Genomic DNA, 16013 nt, shown 5'->3' with positions numbered 1-16013 from the left:
GTGGTCACTCACCTAGCCAGTAGTTAGAGAGCACCTGCTCTCTGCCGGGACCCTTGCTAAGATATAGGGACACAGGGCCTGGGTAGGGGTGTGTTCTGCCTGTGTTGCTGCTCCTCCTCTTGGGTTTAAATCACATCTATTTTTATGTCTTGATTACACAAGAAACATTCATTGTGGAGAAGTCGGAAATCTAAAAAATATAATAGACACTCCAAATATATGCATCGATCAAAAGAAAATAAAATTACTCATCCTGCTGCCCACTGATAACCACTCATAACATCTTTGTCATTTCTTAGGGCGTTCTTGCCACATATGCAACTCTTCATGGCAAATGTGTTTCCTTCGAAGTGTATAACTAGCGAAAACAAATGGTACCAACACAAACCACAAAAAGAAGCAATACTGTCATTAACTTTTGGGGAGGAGTTCTTACCTGTCTGCTCAGAACTTTTGAGTGTCAGCTCATATGTCAGATCTAAAAAGGAAATTTCATACGTTAGTTCTGTTAAGGTACACTTCAAACCTTCATCAGCTCTGGAAATGCAGAAGCAATTCCCATGGGCAGGTAGAGAGTTGTGCCCACACAGAGCAGGGTTTGGTAGTCTCAGAGGCAAGTATGAGAACAGCAGAAAACAGCAGTGGCCACTGTCCTTACTAGGGTTAAGAGGGACCCTCCTTTCCCTTAAAAGCCCCCTTCCCCTTTCCTCCAAAACAATCCACAATGAATGAGCAGTCTGATTTTCCACACAGGCTACCTCTTGGTTATCCTTTCCAAAATGCATGGTGAATTATAACAATTTTATTTTAATCTTTTAAGTCCTCAGTATGCCAAGAAAAGGTTTTGCAGCTGCGGCTCAGTCTGTTTCCATTATGCAATACACTCACACAGACTCCCATGAGGACAGGGAGCTGGTGAGGGCCACTGTGCCAGATTGTTATCCAGCCTCCGTGACCTGACACCAGGCTCTGCTGTGCCCTGCCCCCGTGTACCTGTACAGTGTTGCTGCAGCCGCCTGATCTCAGCATGCAGCCCCTTGAGTGTGCTGGCATGCTCCCGCTGAAGGAACAAGAGGTTCTTCTGTGCACTGTGCAACTGGTTCTCCAGGTTTGTGGTTGCCATGCTGACATCCAGGTGACCTGAGGGAAACACAGACCCTGTTTGCTATCTCTGACAATGAGGGTCCCACAGTGATGGGCTGGAAGAGGGAGCTGTCCTCTGCCTACCCTCCTTGGCTCTGAGTACACAGGGCTGTGCACCTCCCAGGAGAAAGCAGGAGGAAACCAATGGAGCCTGGAGGGTAGGGCCTGGGGGCCTATATTCCAGTCACTGCAGGGAGGCCCAAGTGCAGTGGCAGAAGCTTCTGCTTCCTGGCACACCAGTGAGCTATGCCCAGTGCAGTCATAAGTCACCTCATTTGCTTGCAAGGAAATAGGTTAAGAGGATGATTAATGAGTGTGTATGTGTGTGTGTGTGGGGGGGGGGTGTTCACACACCCAGTAAGTATAGAGTAGGGGTTCACATCCTGGGCCCTGATTCTAAATCTCTTGACATACACCACCTGACCTCAACAGACTGTGACTGGCCCAAATTACACCTAAAAGATTCTACTGTCAAAGGAGGCACTGAGTGCTTCCTCACAGGGAATCCTGGCACCAGGAAATGGGCTGACTGCTTCCTCTAAATGGCATCTGGAGCAGGCCAAAGCAAGAAGAGGCAGAGGGGCCCCGAATCCTTAGGAATGTCCTGAGAGCACATGTCATGGGGCCATGTGGTGGCTGCATCTGGGCTCTGTCCCAATCCCTTCCCTCCCCCGCCCCACTTTGGCTTCCATCATCCAATGCTCACGCCTCAGGTTCTTTGCCTTTACTGTAACTCGAGAAATGTGGTAAAGCCAAACAGCCTTTCTAGAAAAGCTACCAGAGTAATTCAAGATTCCTTGCAAGTGCTGATAAATAACCAAGGACAAAATGTTTATTATTTGCTGATAAATTATTCTTGTAAATATAGAGCCTCAGAGTATAGTGTCTCTAATTTGCTATGCCAGAGAACGCGCCCTAAAGGAAACACCAGTTCTCAAAGGCTTCCAGTACACAGCATATTTGTAGGATGGCAAGATGGGATGATTTTGGAGACCGTGACACATCTAGGCTGTCAACACATCCGGCAATACTGATCACTCCTCGTAATCTGTAAGACCAGTGACATATTTACACACTAGCTCTGGAGCTAGAAATGCTTCCTAACTGCAACTTAAGACACACTTTCACTGAGACAAAAACATTCTGCCTGGTGCAACCTGAAAAATGCAGAGGAGGAAATAAATGAGACCAAAACAAAGTATGGGAAGAGAAGTGACTAACGTCACATCCTAAAAAGGACCAGGATAAAAACAAGAGGACCTTTCACTTGGGGGCAGAAATGACAAAAGAAAGCAGCAACCACCAGGGAACAGTTCGGGTTTGGTGGGACCGTGAATGGGTGCCCCTCGCCTTAGGCAGCAATTCAGCAAAGCCTATTGGAAGCCTCAGAATCGATCACCTCTCTGAATTAGCAAGTTTACTTCTAGGAATCTGGCAAAGGTTAGTACTGTGTGAAAAGAGGTAGCTGTGAGAATGATCATTATGGTATGCCTTGTAGTCAGAAAAGCCTGGAAACAAACTCAAATCCCAACAATAGGAAGCTGGTGACATAACCTTGGGGGTCCTCCCTAGGCCCGTTTCCTTGAAACAGAGCTGAGTCCTGGCCTGTGGTTTGCCAGGCTTCCTGGCTGCAGATGATGCCAGAGCTGTCTCCATCACACAGGGCTTACCTCAGTGGACATGTGAGAAGGGCAGGAACAAGAAAATAAGTTTCTGCCCTTACTTATCTCTGCTTCAACCACAGACTCTCCCTCTACAGGCTCTGGAGCCCCACAGGCCCTGAGGTCCCAGCACTGTCTGTGTAACACGTGGCCTTGGGCATCACCAGCCAGAACGAAAGAGCCAACCATAGCCAAGGCAGGTTCTGAGAGTGAGCCTCCTGAGCCGCATGTTGACCTTACCCTTCCCTGACAAAGCAGAATGCTTGGAAGCTGAATAGCCACAGGCGAGGTGCTGCCTGTGCCTTCAGCACTGCCCACACTTGACCTCCACTCAGGAATGCCAGCATCTGACCTGGGACGCGGACCCTCAGAGCTGAGAGGGATTTGGAAGCAGAACTCCAGATGAGCTGCCTGGCAATATTTTAAAAGGACAGCCTCAAATCTGAGCTTCTGCTGGTTAATGGGAAAAGCAGAGCCCATATTTTAGGAGCTTGCTGATGAAGAGTGAGGACAATTTAACTTTGATCCTGAACGTAGCAGGTCTAGGAGGACAGGCCTAGCACCTCACCCCTTCTCCAGCATTTGCCCCAGCTGTGCGCCTGCAAGTCACCTGACTCCAGAATCACTGGCCACTTGTTTCTAATCCATCAAGTTTTCTCAGGGGTCTATCTTCAATACTAGTTTTCAAATTCACTCACTTTTCCCCAAGGCTGCCATCACCCTCGCCCAAAACACTGCAAATAAACCACCCTCTGCTCCATTCCTTTCTCCACACATCAGAATGATTAAAAATAAAATTGAGACTATTTAAAAATATTTAATGATTCCCACTGCTCTGAGAATCAAGTGGGTTTGCCCAGCCCTGAGAATGACTGGTCCTGCCACCCCCCAGCCCATCCCCTACTCATGGCACCAGCTTTCCTCCAGGTCTCCCAATGGGGCCGTGTCCTTCCCACTCTGATGCCCTCTCATGGCTCCTCCTCTGCCCAGAACACCCTTCCCAGCACCTCTCTTCTGCCTACCTTTCTACCTACCATCTGGGTCCTAGCTAAGATCATTTCCTCCTGGAAGCCTTGGCCTGCCACATTAGGCAAGGTTCTTCTGCAAGCCCGTGGCAACGGACATGTCATGCTCTGTCCCTAGTTTTAGTTCTCTCCCTCTGTGTGGGAGTCTGTAAGTGTTAGCATGCCACTGCCCTCTCAGCCCCAGCATGGTGCCTGGCACACAGGAGGCCTGTGGCAGCACTTGTTAAACGAATGAGCTGTCAGCACAACTGTGGCACCAGAGCAGCATGAGACCTTCAGAGCTATAGAGCCTTTAGTTTACAGGCACGCCTTGCTCCAAGAAAACATGATATACCAAAATATTTTAAAACTTCAAAAGAATTTCACTCAACCCCAATAGCACAAAATGACATGCGCCTGGACAGGGAAATACATATTCACTTCCACAACCTACCACGGGGCGGGGTGGGGGTGGGGCAGGACGGAAGTAAAATTGCAGTCTTGGTGGCTGCAGGTGCCCCATCCCAATCATAGTGCAGTATTAAATTTAATTTGTAGCAAATCTGAATATGACTTACATGAGTATTCATACTCTAAACTGCCTTGGTAAATCAGCAACTTTGAAAGGTAACAACTCTGTATTTCATGAATCCACTGTGGTAACTACAGAAATAAAAATGTGTCCTTGAAGCTTCCCATCATTATAGGTAGACAGTTGGGATGAGAAGGAATGCAAGGTGAACAGCGAGAGTAGGATTACATAACGCGGCCAGGCCAAAGTGAGCTCCACTGACACCACTTGGAGTCCGGACAGCTGGAGGACGAGATTCTCCCCCCGGTAACATTCACTGTCATGCTCCCCTTCCCCACTCAGTGCTGACTTAAAAGGCTCTAATGTTGCTGTGCCATCTGTGCAGGGCACTCCGCAATTGTTAGGATATACACGAACAAGAAATGTCCTCTTGGGGCCAAGGAAATCAATATCCAAATGGCATCTAACTTACTAAATTATTTTCTAAATAAAACAGTATCTCTGACTTTCCAAGGGCAAAAGAGTTGCTGCAGTTTAAAAGCAGTGATGTCTCCAATTTTTATCCTTAGCTGCTGAGGACATGTAATCACTGTAATGATTTAATCCTTCCAGTACAGTGACACGAATCAAGCTATGAAAGCATCCTGTTTAGGCCAAGACAACACAGCTGAGAGATACAGCTAATTCAGAAGAAATGGACTTGGTCCTGAGAGGCTTAATTCAGAATTTGAGACACTCTAAGCATCAGAAACATGAAGGAGCATCTGTGACCAATCCTGAAGGGGCCAGGGTGCTGGATGGGAGTGGAAGTGCAGGGGTCTGCTGTAGATGAATAGCGCATCTTGCAACTACAGGTCTTCACCCCATCTCAGTCGTGTGTCAGCCAGCAATGGAGGGCAACCCTCATAGAGCCTGCCTTGCAAAGCACTGGACTTTCTATGTCAAAGAGCATACACAAATTGTGGGCCCTCTGTACTGCAGCCTTTGTCTTCAGGTAATCCGATTTTGTTTCTAAGCACTGCTGGGAGCCTTCGGCAATTTTACAGTTATTTTGGCAACCAATGGCAACACAGCCTGGACACTGGGCCTCTTCTCCAAGTGACTGTCAACTCCAGGGCTTGCTCTACGCTGGTGAATGTGCACAGGCCTACTTCTTCTCTGGCAGGAGCAGTGCAAGTACGTGCTTGCCAGGTAGAGATCTGTGGTGTAAGTTACCGTGATCATGACTCAAAGGCTAGGCATTTTCTCCCATGGTAAATTTGCTAAGTATTTTGTTAATTTGCTATTTACAAATTCAGAAAATTAACATTCAAAAAAGCCTTTCCACTCCAAATTCTAGAGAGATGGGCTGTGAAGACCCATGAGGCAGCTTCCTGGAGTGGGAAGGGGCAGCATGTTGTGAAGAAGGACGTGGGGAGAGAAGGGCCCCATTCGCTGCTGTCCAGCAGGAGGAGGACAGCCGCCTGGTCAACAGCTTGAGTCTTCTTGTCATCCCAATCCAAAAGTGCTGCTGCTGCCTCTCAGGGAATTGTGTATAAATGATGACATAATAATCTTATTTATGGACCATCTTGACTTGCATGAGCACAAAGTGCTTTCCTGTCACCAAGGTCATTTGCTCTCACAGTACCCCTCTGAGGGAACAGAGGAAAATGTCCTCCTGAAGTGAGGGACATAAACCAAGCAATGCATCTGAGCTGCACAGTTTCTCCTGGCCCTTAGGCTCTGTGGGTAAAAATCCCGAGGTTTGATAGAATTTCATCAGAAATTCAGATGCTTTCCAAGTCGTGTACATCAAATCTCTGGTGCTCTGAGACTGCAGAGGACAGACAGATACAGTCCATGGAAGGGAAGCCAGCATCCCTCAGCAGAACACAGGGCCAGGTGACATGCCAGCCTGGGAACAGCACTGCACGCAGCGAGGCAGAATCCACAGCTCTCCGAGTCCAGGCTAGAAAGTCACATGACTAAAGCAGCACTGCTGACCATCCATGTAGCATGAGCCTTGCTTGTGTTATGGCCAAGCTTTCCCTGAAGCTAGAGGAGGGTAAGGCATGCTGGGCCTATCCAGCACCCTCACAAAGCAGCCAGACTAGCTTAGGAACAAAGAACTGGGTTTCTGGGCAGTGCCTATGGTGCGTAGGGTGCTGGCCCCATATACTGAGAGTGGTGGATTCAAACCCGGCCCCGGCTCAACTGCAACCAAAAAATAGCAGGGCGTTGTGGCAGGCGCCTGTAGTCCCAGCTACTCGGGAGGCTGAGGCAAGAGAATAGCTTAAGCCCAGGAGGTGGAGGTTGCTGTGAGCTGTGTGACTCCATCTTACTCTACGAGGGCGAGGGCGATAAAGTGAGACTCTGTCTCTACAAAACAAACAAACAAACAAACAAAAACAAACAAAAAAACCCCCCCGAAGAACTAGGTTTCCCACCCTGTAGCTCTCCAGGACCAGGACCACACTCACACCCTTCCTCTCCAAGGCCAGGCTAATAGGAACCCTCTCGGGGCTAAGTCAGTGACAAGGCTGCTCCTGGGGAACACACAGCACTCAGCTCGGACCCTAGCTGCCAGGACCACTCTGATGTCATTGTGAGGAGGAACCAAAGCCGGACTTATCTTTTCCCTTTTTAAAAATATACCTTTTCCTGTGTCTACCTTTTGGGGTTTTTCTCTGACCACACTGCACCTTTCTGATGCTCCTAGGATCAAGCACCACAGCCCTAGAGGCCCTGCCAGGTCAGCCTGCCCTCCCCATCCCATCCCACTGGGCCCCCTCCAGCTCTATGCTCACTAGCACTGATGTCCTCTGGTCCCTGGTGTTGGCCACACCCAACACAGGGCCTTTGCACATCTTGTTCCCTCTGTCTGGAACATACTTGGCAAACCACCTCCTGCCCCCCTGGCCTAATTAACTTCCATTCTTCCTGCACATCTGAACTCATGCATTACGTATGTGCTTCAGATAATTTTATACCACTTCATAATGGTACTGAGGACAGATCTAAACCAGAATTATATTGCATTAATCAAAAAGTGCTGCAGCAGCATTGATCTGGACATGACCTCATCCCATAATTTCTCGACATGCCAGAAGCAATATTGCTAAAGTATCCCTAAACTACATTTCTTAGACTAAAAGAAATAGAATATCCTTGGTAGTAAAGGGTCTTACTATTTAAAAATGGGAAATTTGTTTCTTGGCAATCGGAACAAAACCTATCTTTCAGCTGAACACAAAGCCTGTGGAAATAGGGTAATAATTTTAGAATCTGAAAAAATAGCAGCACACCAGTACTCAGGTGGTAGCTGTGAATTAGTTATAACAAGCTATTTAAGATTCTAGTCATGAATAAGTTATAACCCATTCACATTTGGTCCTCTCCCACCCTGACCAATGGGAAGAGCTAGAGCCCTCCCTGTGAGTGTTCTGGGAAACCCGGCCCTGACCCTGCAGCCTGGCACTTAATAGTACCTCAGCATCTGTGCACAGGGACCTCTGAGGCCTTATTCGGGGAACTTTCTGTACTGTGCTGGTGTCCTATAGCTTAAGCCCTGCCATCAAGACAATGAAGGTTGGCCAGGAAACAAAAGCAGCAATTGTAGTGACTAAATGTAAGAGGAGGATAAAATGATTCTTAGCAGGGAGGTAGTGTTTTCTAAGTAGATTCATGGACTAGGAAAAATGTTGAGGGTGGAAGAAACCTGCAAAATCAGCCATCCAACAACTTCTTTAAGATTAAGAAATCAGGGCGGCGCCTGTGGCTCAGTCGGTAAGGCGCCGGCCCCATATACCAAGGGTGGCGGGTTCAAACCCGGCCCCGGCCAAACTGCAACCAAAAAATAGCTGGGCGTTGTGGCGGGCACCTGTAGTCCCAGCTACTCGGGAGGCTGAGGCAAGAGAATTGCTTAAGCCCAGGAGTTGGAGGTTGCTGTGAGCTGTGTGAGGCCACGGCACTCTACCGAGGGCCATAAAGTGAGACTCTGTCTCTACAAAAAAAAAAAAAAAAAAAAAAGATTAAGAAATCAAGGCCCGAAGAAGATTTGCTTAGCATAGGGATAAGAGAGAACAGAGTGGACACACTTTGAGGAGTTAGACTGTGTCTGAGGTTAAATCTGAACCCTATCTTGTTACCTAGATCATTGTGATATCTGAATCATAGTATAAGCAGATATAGTGTCTGGCATATAGTAAGTGCTCAGTAAATATTAGCTATATTGTTTTTATATAAATGTTGGTCTAGAATTCTATAATTGTACCTTCAAGTTGTTTACCTGGGTTTCTCCTGAACATCATCTAAATATGGAAATGAGCTAACAAAGAAATTCTAGTTATTTTCAAAGAGGAAACATAAAAGCAAAGAGAAACATTTTCTGGTGGCCTTTATCCTCCATTTTTGCTGGAAAGGAGCCATTCAGGGAAGCAAATAGAGTTAGGCAGAGCCAGATGCCCTAAGGGATAGTAAAACCTACTTCTTCCTTTCAATCAATCTATAGTACTTTATAAGAGGCTAAAAAAAGGTCCAAGGCTAATTAGGCCATCAACTCTCAATCTAAAATACCTGCTTTTAAGAAAGGAACTTTTATCATCTCTGAAAATGAATACCAATGTTATTCTGAATTCATATACTGGATAAACTGTTTTAAGCTGTAGGACCCTACTATTCCTACTTGCACATATATTTTAAAAATTTAACTAATAAGCAATTTGAAAATTTCAAAAGAATAGGGCAGCAAGAAAAAGGACATCATTTCAAAGAAGGGTAAGCATTCAACAATGACTCCAGGAATATTTTGGTAAAAAGAGTGAACACCATTACAAAATGGAAGCAAAAAATGTTGAAGGCAAAGGTACAATTATTTTTTAAAGAGACAAAAAATCTTGTTTATTAATCATTCTTCAGGAATTAGGTTTTTTTTTTTTTTTTTTAGTTTTTAGAGACAGAGTCTCACTTTGTTGCCCTCAGTAGAGTACTGTAGTGTCACAGCTCATAGCAACCTCCAGGTCTTGGGCTTAAACGATTCTCTTGCCTCAGCCTCCTGAGTAGCTGGGAATACAGGCGCCTGCCACAACGTGGGTGCTATTTTTTTGTTGTAGTTTGGCTGGGGCCAGGTTCGAACCTGCCACCCTTGGTATATGGGGCCAGTGCCTTACTTGCTGAGCCATAGGCACTGCCCCAATTAGGGTTTTTATTAACATAATAAAAACAGGTGTGGTTAAGGGCTTAGCATGGGAATCAGAATCTTGGGTTCCCATCCTGATGTGGCCACATTCAAGCTGCAACCTAAGTCCTCACCATTCTTTTCTTTAGCAAGAGAAATAATCACAGTATCTACATCATATAATGACTGGGAAGATAAAATTATACTTTTCAGATAAAACATTTACAGTATGTCGGTCTTATTCTAATAAAGTGGTAGTTGGACTAAATTTGGACTCATCCAAACGTGAGAACTTTGGATGGAGATGTTTTGTGGGGTCCCCTATTCTCTGAATAGGCAGCAGACATCTTTTAATAGGTAAGCCTCTAAAGGCTAAAAAGAAAACTCTAGTACCCTGTTTCCCCGAAAATAAGACAGTGTCTTATTTTAAGGTGTGCTTCCAAAGATGCGCTAGGTCTTATTTTCAGGGGACATCTTATCTTTCCTGTAAGTAGGTCTTCTTTTCAGAGGATGTCTTATTTTCAGGGAAACAGGGTAGAAATAAAAAAAAGTCTTATACATATTTTGCAAGATAACCACTACACAAAATAATCTGAATGTAAGGGGTGATAATGGCACTTCTAAACTCTTCAATAATTAAAAAAATGTAGAATTATCAACAAGGTAATATGTCTATGATAGGTTAAACTTTTAAAAGTATATTAAAAGCTATATGTATAACATCACATCTTTGTGTACATAAGTAGTGTATCTAGAAGGATACACACACCAAAGTGGTGAAAGTATTGAGTTCTACATGGTACGGTGTGGGTGATTTCTAATTCTTTGAAATTCTACTGGTAATACCTAAAGCTTCTTTAATGATGAACACATACTACTTTATAGTTAGAAAAAAAATTATAAAGGTATTCCTTGTAACAAAATATGATCTCTAAATACCCGCTAACATAGTAGCATCACATGTTGTGATAACATTATTCCAAGATTATCATGGAATTGTGCTAGAATTGTGGTTAGTTTACGAGCATCAAGAAGAATTAAAGGGAAGGCAATTTTTGTAAAATCAACAATTTAGTGTTCCCAAGATATGCAGAAAATGACAATGATGAACTCTTAGGTACTCCCTACCCCATGCATTATACATTCCTCCTCTGACATTCTCTATCATAAAATACAAGGCCCATCGACAATTCTTTAGACACTGGCAGCTACTTCCTTCTGAAAGAATGTACAGCCTAACATTAAAGTCATAACAGATGCAATGAGAGAGATTAGCAATTAGACATGGAAATAGGATATGTAGCCTGTCTGGGAAGTCTGCAGTCACTGGAGGCTGCACTATGGATTTATTAACTGGGTTTCTCTGCACTCTGATTATCTCATAATTTAAGAGTTTCTATTTGGCTTCTATTAAAAAACAGGTCATGTATCTGTCCACTGATAAGGCCTTAGCCCCTCTGTGTGTATGTCTCACAAAGAAAGCAAGTCTGTATCTCAGACTGCCACTGTCTCTAAGTGGGCCATGCAGGCCAAGATAGGCAAATGCATGAGCTCCCACAATCTGTATCATATGGTACCTTCCATATGGGAGTCCCCTGGGCCCCAGGAAGACTGGGTTACTAAAAGCCAGGATGCTAGCACCCTGTTGAAGACCCTACCAGCACCCCACCTCCCGCCCTCAGAAGCAGGAGGGTTGCTGCTCAGGACTGGACACGTGCCTGTAAGGTCAGCTTAGCACTTCTGATTGCACAAAGGGAGCAGCCCCAGAAAGAAGTCGCCCCTAGAAGGGGAGGTTGCCCAGGGCCAGGTGAAGCTGTGGTGGCTGTGTTCAGCCTGCTTCCTCCTGCAGCCCCTTCTGGGCAGTCCCCAGCTGACTGCCCTCTGGGAGTCACTCAAATAGGCTTTTTTCATGAGCTGAAGCTAGAAATGTTTGCAACTTAATAGAAAAGTCACTTGTGAACTTCTAACAAGCTTTTCAGTTACCAAAATGATACTGAGTCAACGATTTAAGGATATAAATACCTCACAATTTATAAGTAGTAGTGATATTTTTCTTTAATGGAAAGGAAAACAACCAGTTCCTATTTAGTGTTTTCATTTCCACATCTGATTGTGACTACTACAGATTTTAATTGTCTAATGGTTATAACTAAAAGATACAGTGATCTCAAATGCCACATACTAATAAAATAGGAAATATTTTAATTTTCATACTAATAAAATAGGAAATATTCCTTAAATCTTAGAGCTTGATCATCAAAACCTAGGCCAAGAAGACACATTTACTTGCTTTAAAAATCTCTCTCTAGGGTGGCGCCTGTGGCTCAGTGAGTAGGGTGCTGGCCCCATATACCGAGGGTGGTGTGTTTGAACCCGGCCCCAGTCATACTGCAACAACAACAACGAACAAAATAGCTGGGCATTGTGGCGGGTGACTGTAGTCCCAGCTACTTGGGAGGCTGACCTGAGCCCAAGAACTGGAAGTTGTTGTGAGCTGTGACGCCACAGCACTCTACCAAGGGCGACAAAGTGAGACTCTGCCTCTTTAAAAAAAAAAAAAAAAATCTCTCTATATGGTCTGCCAAACAGATGACCCATGTCAGCTGCCTTAACTGATAAGGCTTCTTTTACTCATTTTGTGGGTCTGCCTAATTATAGTACAGGTTTTAAAGAGATAAAGGGACTAATTAACTGAAGCTCTATACACTTTAATTTAGCCATACTTTTCCTTTATTATAAAAAGAGGCAATTGTTTCATTAATTATAATAAAACTTACGTAGCTAAACTGAACATCTGAAGACATGACCACCACTTACAGAGTTTATTCCGGTGGTGTAGCAGAAAGAGCGCTGCCTGGTCCCGGCCATGTCATCTTGAACACTAAGAATTTGGCTACGTGATCAAGCAGAAGCAAGGCAAATCCTCTGATTTGCTTCTCTACAAAACGGGCCTACACTGATTACTTCAGAAGAGTTTAAACAGGCAGGACATTAGCGACATTTAACGTTACTAAAATAGTCCAACAGTAGTGAATTGCTGTAAGTAGAGTCACCACAACCAGGCATTTAATTTTAGTAATTACCTACCTTCCAGTGATCAATAAAATATTTATTTTTATTGGACATTTATTTCTTTGGGAAAACATAACTTAAGTACTAATACTTTTAAAAGAAGATAAACTTAATTTAAAAGATAGCATTTACCATTTCCCTAGGTCTTCATGTCCTAGAACTTTTTTTTGATGACTTCAGCATGTCCATTTAAAGCTGCTTGACCCTTGCCTTTCCATATAGTGATCTGCCAGCCCCAACATGGATTATTCAATTCTTTAAACGTTTCCTTTCCGAGAGCTTCTTGTGCTATGTAGAACACGAGAGGCACATTTAATGATGACATTTCAGACTGGCTCCCATAAAGTTCTTTCTACTCATCATCATTCTTTATTATGTCAGGGAACGAGAGAACTCCCCGGATCATATATTCTAGTTCTTTCATAGGTCATGCATTAAGTTCCAGGAGAGGAAAACCACTCCCTATAAAACATCTGTCCATTAAAGGACATCTGTCCTTTAAAATATGCCAGCAACCCTATGGTCTAGACACAGTGGTCAGTGTGAGAACGACACCAGGTAAACAGGTGCTGTGCCTGTTACTTTAACGCTTGTCTTTCCAACCAAATTTGGATCATATTAGATAAATGAGCCATTAGCATATTAACCCAATAGAAATAAATGAAAACCAGTAAAGGAGAGTAAGAGGCAGGATGACTCTTTCATAGATGACATTACCTGTGGGAGGAGGGTGGGAGAAAGTGAGTCACCACTGTATCTTATGCTTATTAGGATTTTTCAAAGAATGGGATGAAACCTAGAATATTCTTATTCTAACCATCCTTTACCTGGGTAAAGGTTACTAGTTTTTCATTTGTACATCTATCTTTGCTTTCTTCTTTTTTTTGTAGAGACAGAGTCTCACTTTATGGCCCTTGGTAGAGTTCTGTGGCCTCACACAGCTCACAGCAACCTCCAACTCCTGGGCTTAAGCGATTCTCTTGCCTCAGCCTCCTGAGCAGCTGGGACTACAGGCGCCCACCACAACGCCCAGCTATTTTTTGGTTGCAGTTTGGCCGGGGCCGGGGCCGGGTTTGAACCTGCCACCCTCAGTATACGGGCCCGGCGCCCTACCGACTGAGCCACAGGCGCCGCCCCTTTTGCTTTCTTCTTATACTTGACCTCATGTTCTCACAATGCGATTAATTATAATCCTTGGCTTGTGGCACATTTTTTCAGGGCTCACTCTTAGATACTTATACTAATATACTCCCAATCTACATACGTGGAACGTAACAATTTTGGCTTAGAGTGCTCATATTTCCCATTTGAAATTAAAAATTCTGAGGTTGGATGTTTCACCTTCTAGTTGATTCAACTCTAGTAAAGCCTATTGGTCAGTCAGGAGCCTGGGAAATTTATTTCTCCTAGTTTTCAGAAAAGGCAGGATGGTCACCTTAGGTCACATGTGGCAGCCACTGACCTTGCTGGTTGTGGGACAGTGGGGAAACAGTTGCTATATACTCCCCAAGGCCTTGCCATTGGCACTAGCTTCCCATTCAAGGGTGTGATGGCTGTGCTTTAAAGTGATTGTTTTTGACACATCTGTCTTAGCATAGCCTCTGGGTGAGAAAATACTCAAACATAGGTTTTAATCATGAAAAGCTGAAAATCATTAACAAAAACAGTAATTATGGCTATGATTTACCAAGTGTCTTTGTGCCAGGCTCATAATCACTTGAAACAATCATGCAAGATGGGTATGATAGCACTTTTTTTTTTTTTAGAGACAGAGTTTCACTTTATCACCCTCTGTAGAGTGCTGTAGCATCACAGCTCACAGCAAACTCCAACTCCTGGGCTTACGTGATTCTCTTGCCTCAGCCTCCAAAGTAGTTGGGACTATAGGCACCCACCACAACGCCCAGCTATTTTTTTTTTCTTTTGTTACAGTTGTCATCGTTGTTTTCGCTGGCTCAGGCCAGGTTCAAACCTGCCAGCCTTGGTGTATGTGACCAGCACCCTAACCACTGAACTATGGGGTTCAGAGGAGTAAATACACTTGCCCAAACTTTAAAAACACTAGACAGTGCCTGGGCTAAATGCAAATCCATTTCGAAAGGCTGCCACTTTCTCAGCCATGTGCTTTCTTGGAGTGTTAACCCAAGCAGCTCCAGGAGGTGAGGATGAGCTGTCTTCCCACGTAGGGAGATGGCCAGTTCTGGTGTTTTCTATGCATTCTGGAATGTCTTTAAGAGTAGAGTAGCAATGCTACTGCGGACAGTGCAGTACTTGCCACCTGCCAAGTGTTTACTGTGTGCTAGGTCCTGTGCTGAGGCTTTCCAGGGCGTATAAAATCCTCATGTGCTCTAGGATAGGTACCTTTCATTTTCCTAACTTTGCATACGAGGAAACCGAGGTATGGAGAGTTTAGATAATTTGCCTTATTGAGATTACACACATGCTTGGTATTCCCCTGGTACTTTGTAGATCCCTCTTCCTTTTCAAGGAGGGAGAAATTGTGCTAACATAGGCCTCCATTTTTTTTTTTTTTTGTCAGTAAAGATAGGACCCTTTTCTCAGAAATTCTTTCAGCTGAAACTTAAAGCTTTCAATGACAAGATTTTATTATGGGGTAAGGTTCTCCACTGGTTGTAGCTCAGTTGAAAGTGGATGGTACAGATGAGATGTACTCAACTCACGAGTTGCTATAGTGACATAACAGGGTAGGATTAGCCCCTAGGCTCTGGATGCGGACTGCCATGGTTTGAATCCTAGCTCTGCTACTTGTTAACTCAGGCGTCCTCAAACTTTTTAAACAGGGGGCCAATCACTGTCCCTCAGACCATTGGAGAGCCAGACTATAGTTTAAAAAAAAAAACAAACTATGAACAAATTCCTATGCACACTGCACATATCTTATTTTGAAGTAAAAAAAAAAAAAAACGGGAATAAATACAATCACACCGCATCATGTGGCCCGCAGGCTGCAGTTTGAGGACCCCTGTGTTAACTAAACAACCTTGGGGAAGTTACACATAACTCCCTGTGCCTCACTTTCCTCCTCTGCAAAGTGGAAAATTAGAATATGCCTTAGTAGGTATAGTGAAGATTGAGTTTAACCTTAAAAAGGTGCTATCTAATAGAACTTTCTGTGATGTAAATATTCTATTATTTGCTGTCTAATAATACAGCCACTAGCCACATATACCTACTGACCACTTGAAATGTGGCTCATGTGTCTGAGAAACTGAGTTTTTCATTTTATTTCTTTTTACTTAGATTAACTAAAATTGAACATGCCCACAAGGCTAGCGTCTCCCATATTGGGCAACAGAGCTCTAAAGCATTTAGAACCACACCTAGAACTGTACGTCTGCTGTTGTTATTACTCCAATATGGACAGTCACACAGGTGGGTTTCACTGGCTCTCAGATAAATCAATATAGAATCTGCTGTGGGCT

At 44.2% G+C, this 16013-nt stretch overlaps 1 protein-coding gene across 3 annotated transcripts in view; it reads right to left on the bottom strand.

The window, feature by feature from the left end:
* Positions 1-16013, bottom strand: part of CCDC92 (coiled-coil domain containing 92) — a 32405-nt gene that overhangs the window by 3633 nt on the left and 12759 nt on the right. For all 3 annotated transcript variants that reach the window (XM_053587872.1, XM_053587871.1, XM_053587870.1), the window contains 2 exons: positions 994-1140; positions 437-478 (listed from right to left, as the gene is read on the bottom strand). In XM_053587872.1, the coding sequence (XP_053443847.1) occupies positions 437-478; positions 994-1123 (172 nt within the window). In that variant the 5' untranslated portion in view covers positions 1124-1140. The remainder of the gene's footprint in view (positions 1-436; positions 479-993; positions 1141-16013) is intronic.

This window comes from Nycticebus coucang, chromosome 4, assembly GCF_027406575.1.
Source record: "Nycticebus coucang isolate mNycCou1 chromosome 4, mNycCou1.pri, whole genome shotgun sequence".
Classification (NCBI taxonomy): domain Eukaryota; kingdom Metazoa; phylum Chordata; class Mammalia; order Primates; family Lorisidae; genus Nycticebus; species Nycticebus coucang.
This window is presented reverse-complemented; position numbering and strand designations above follow the sequence as displayed.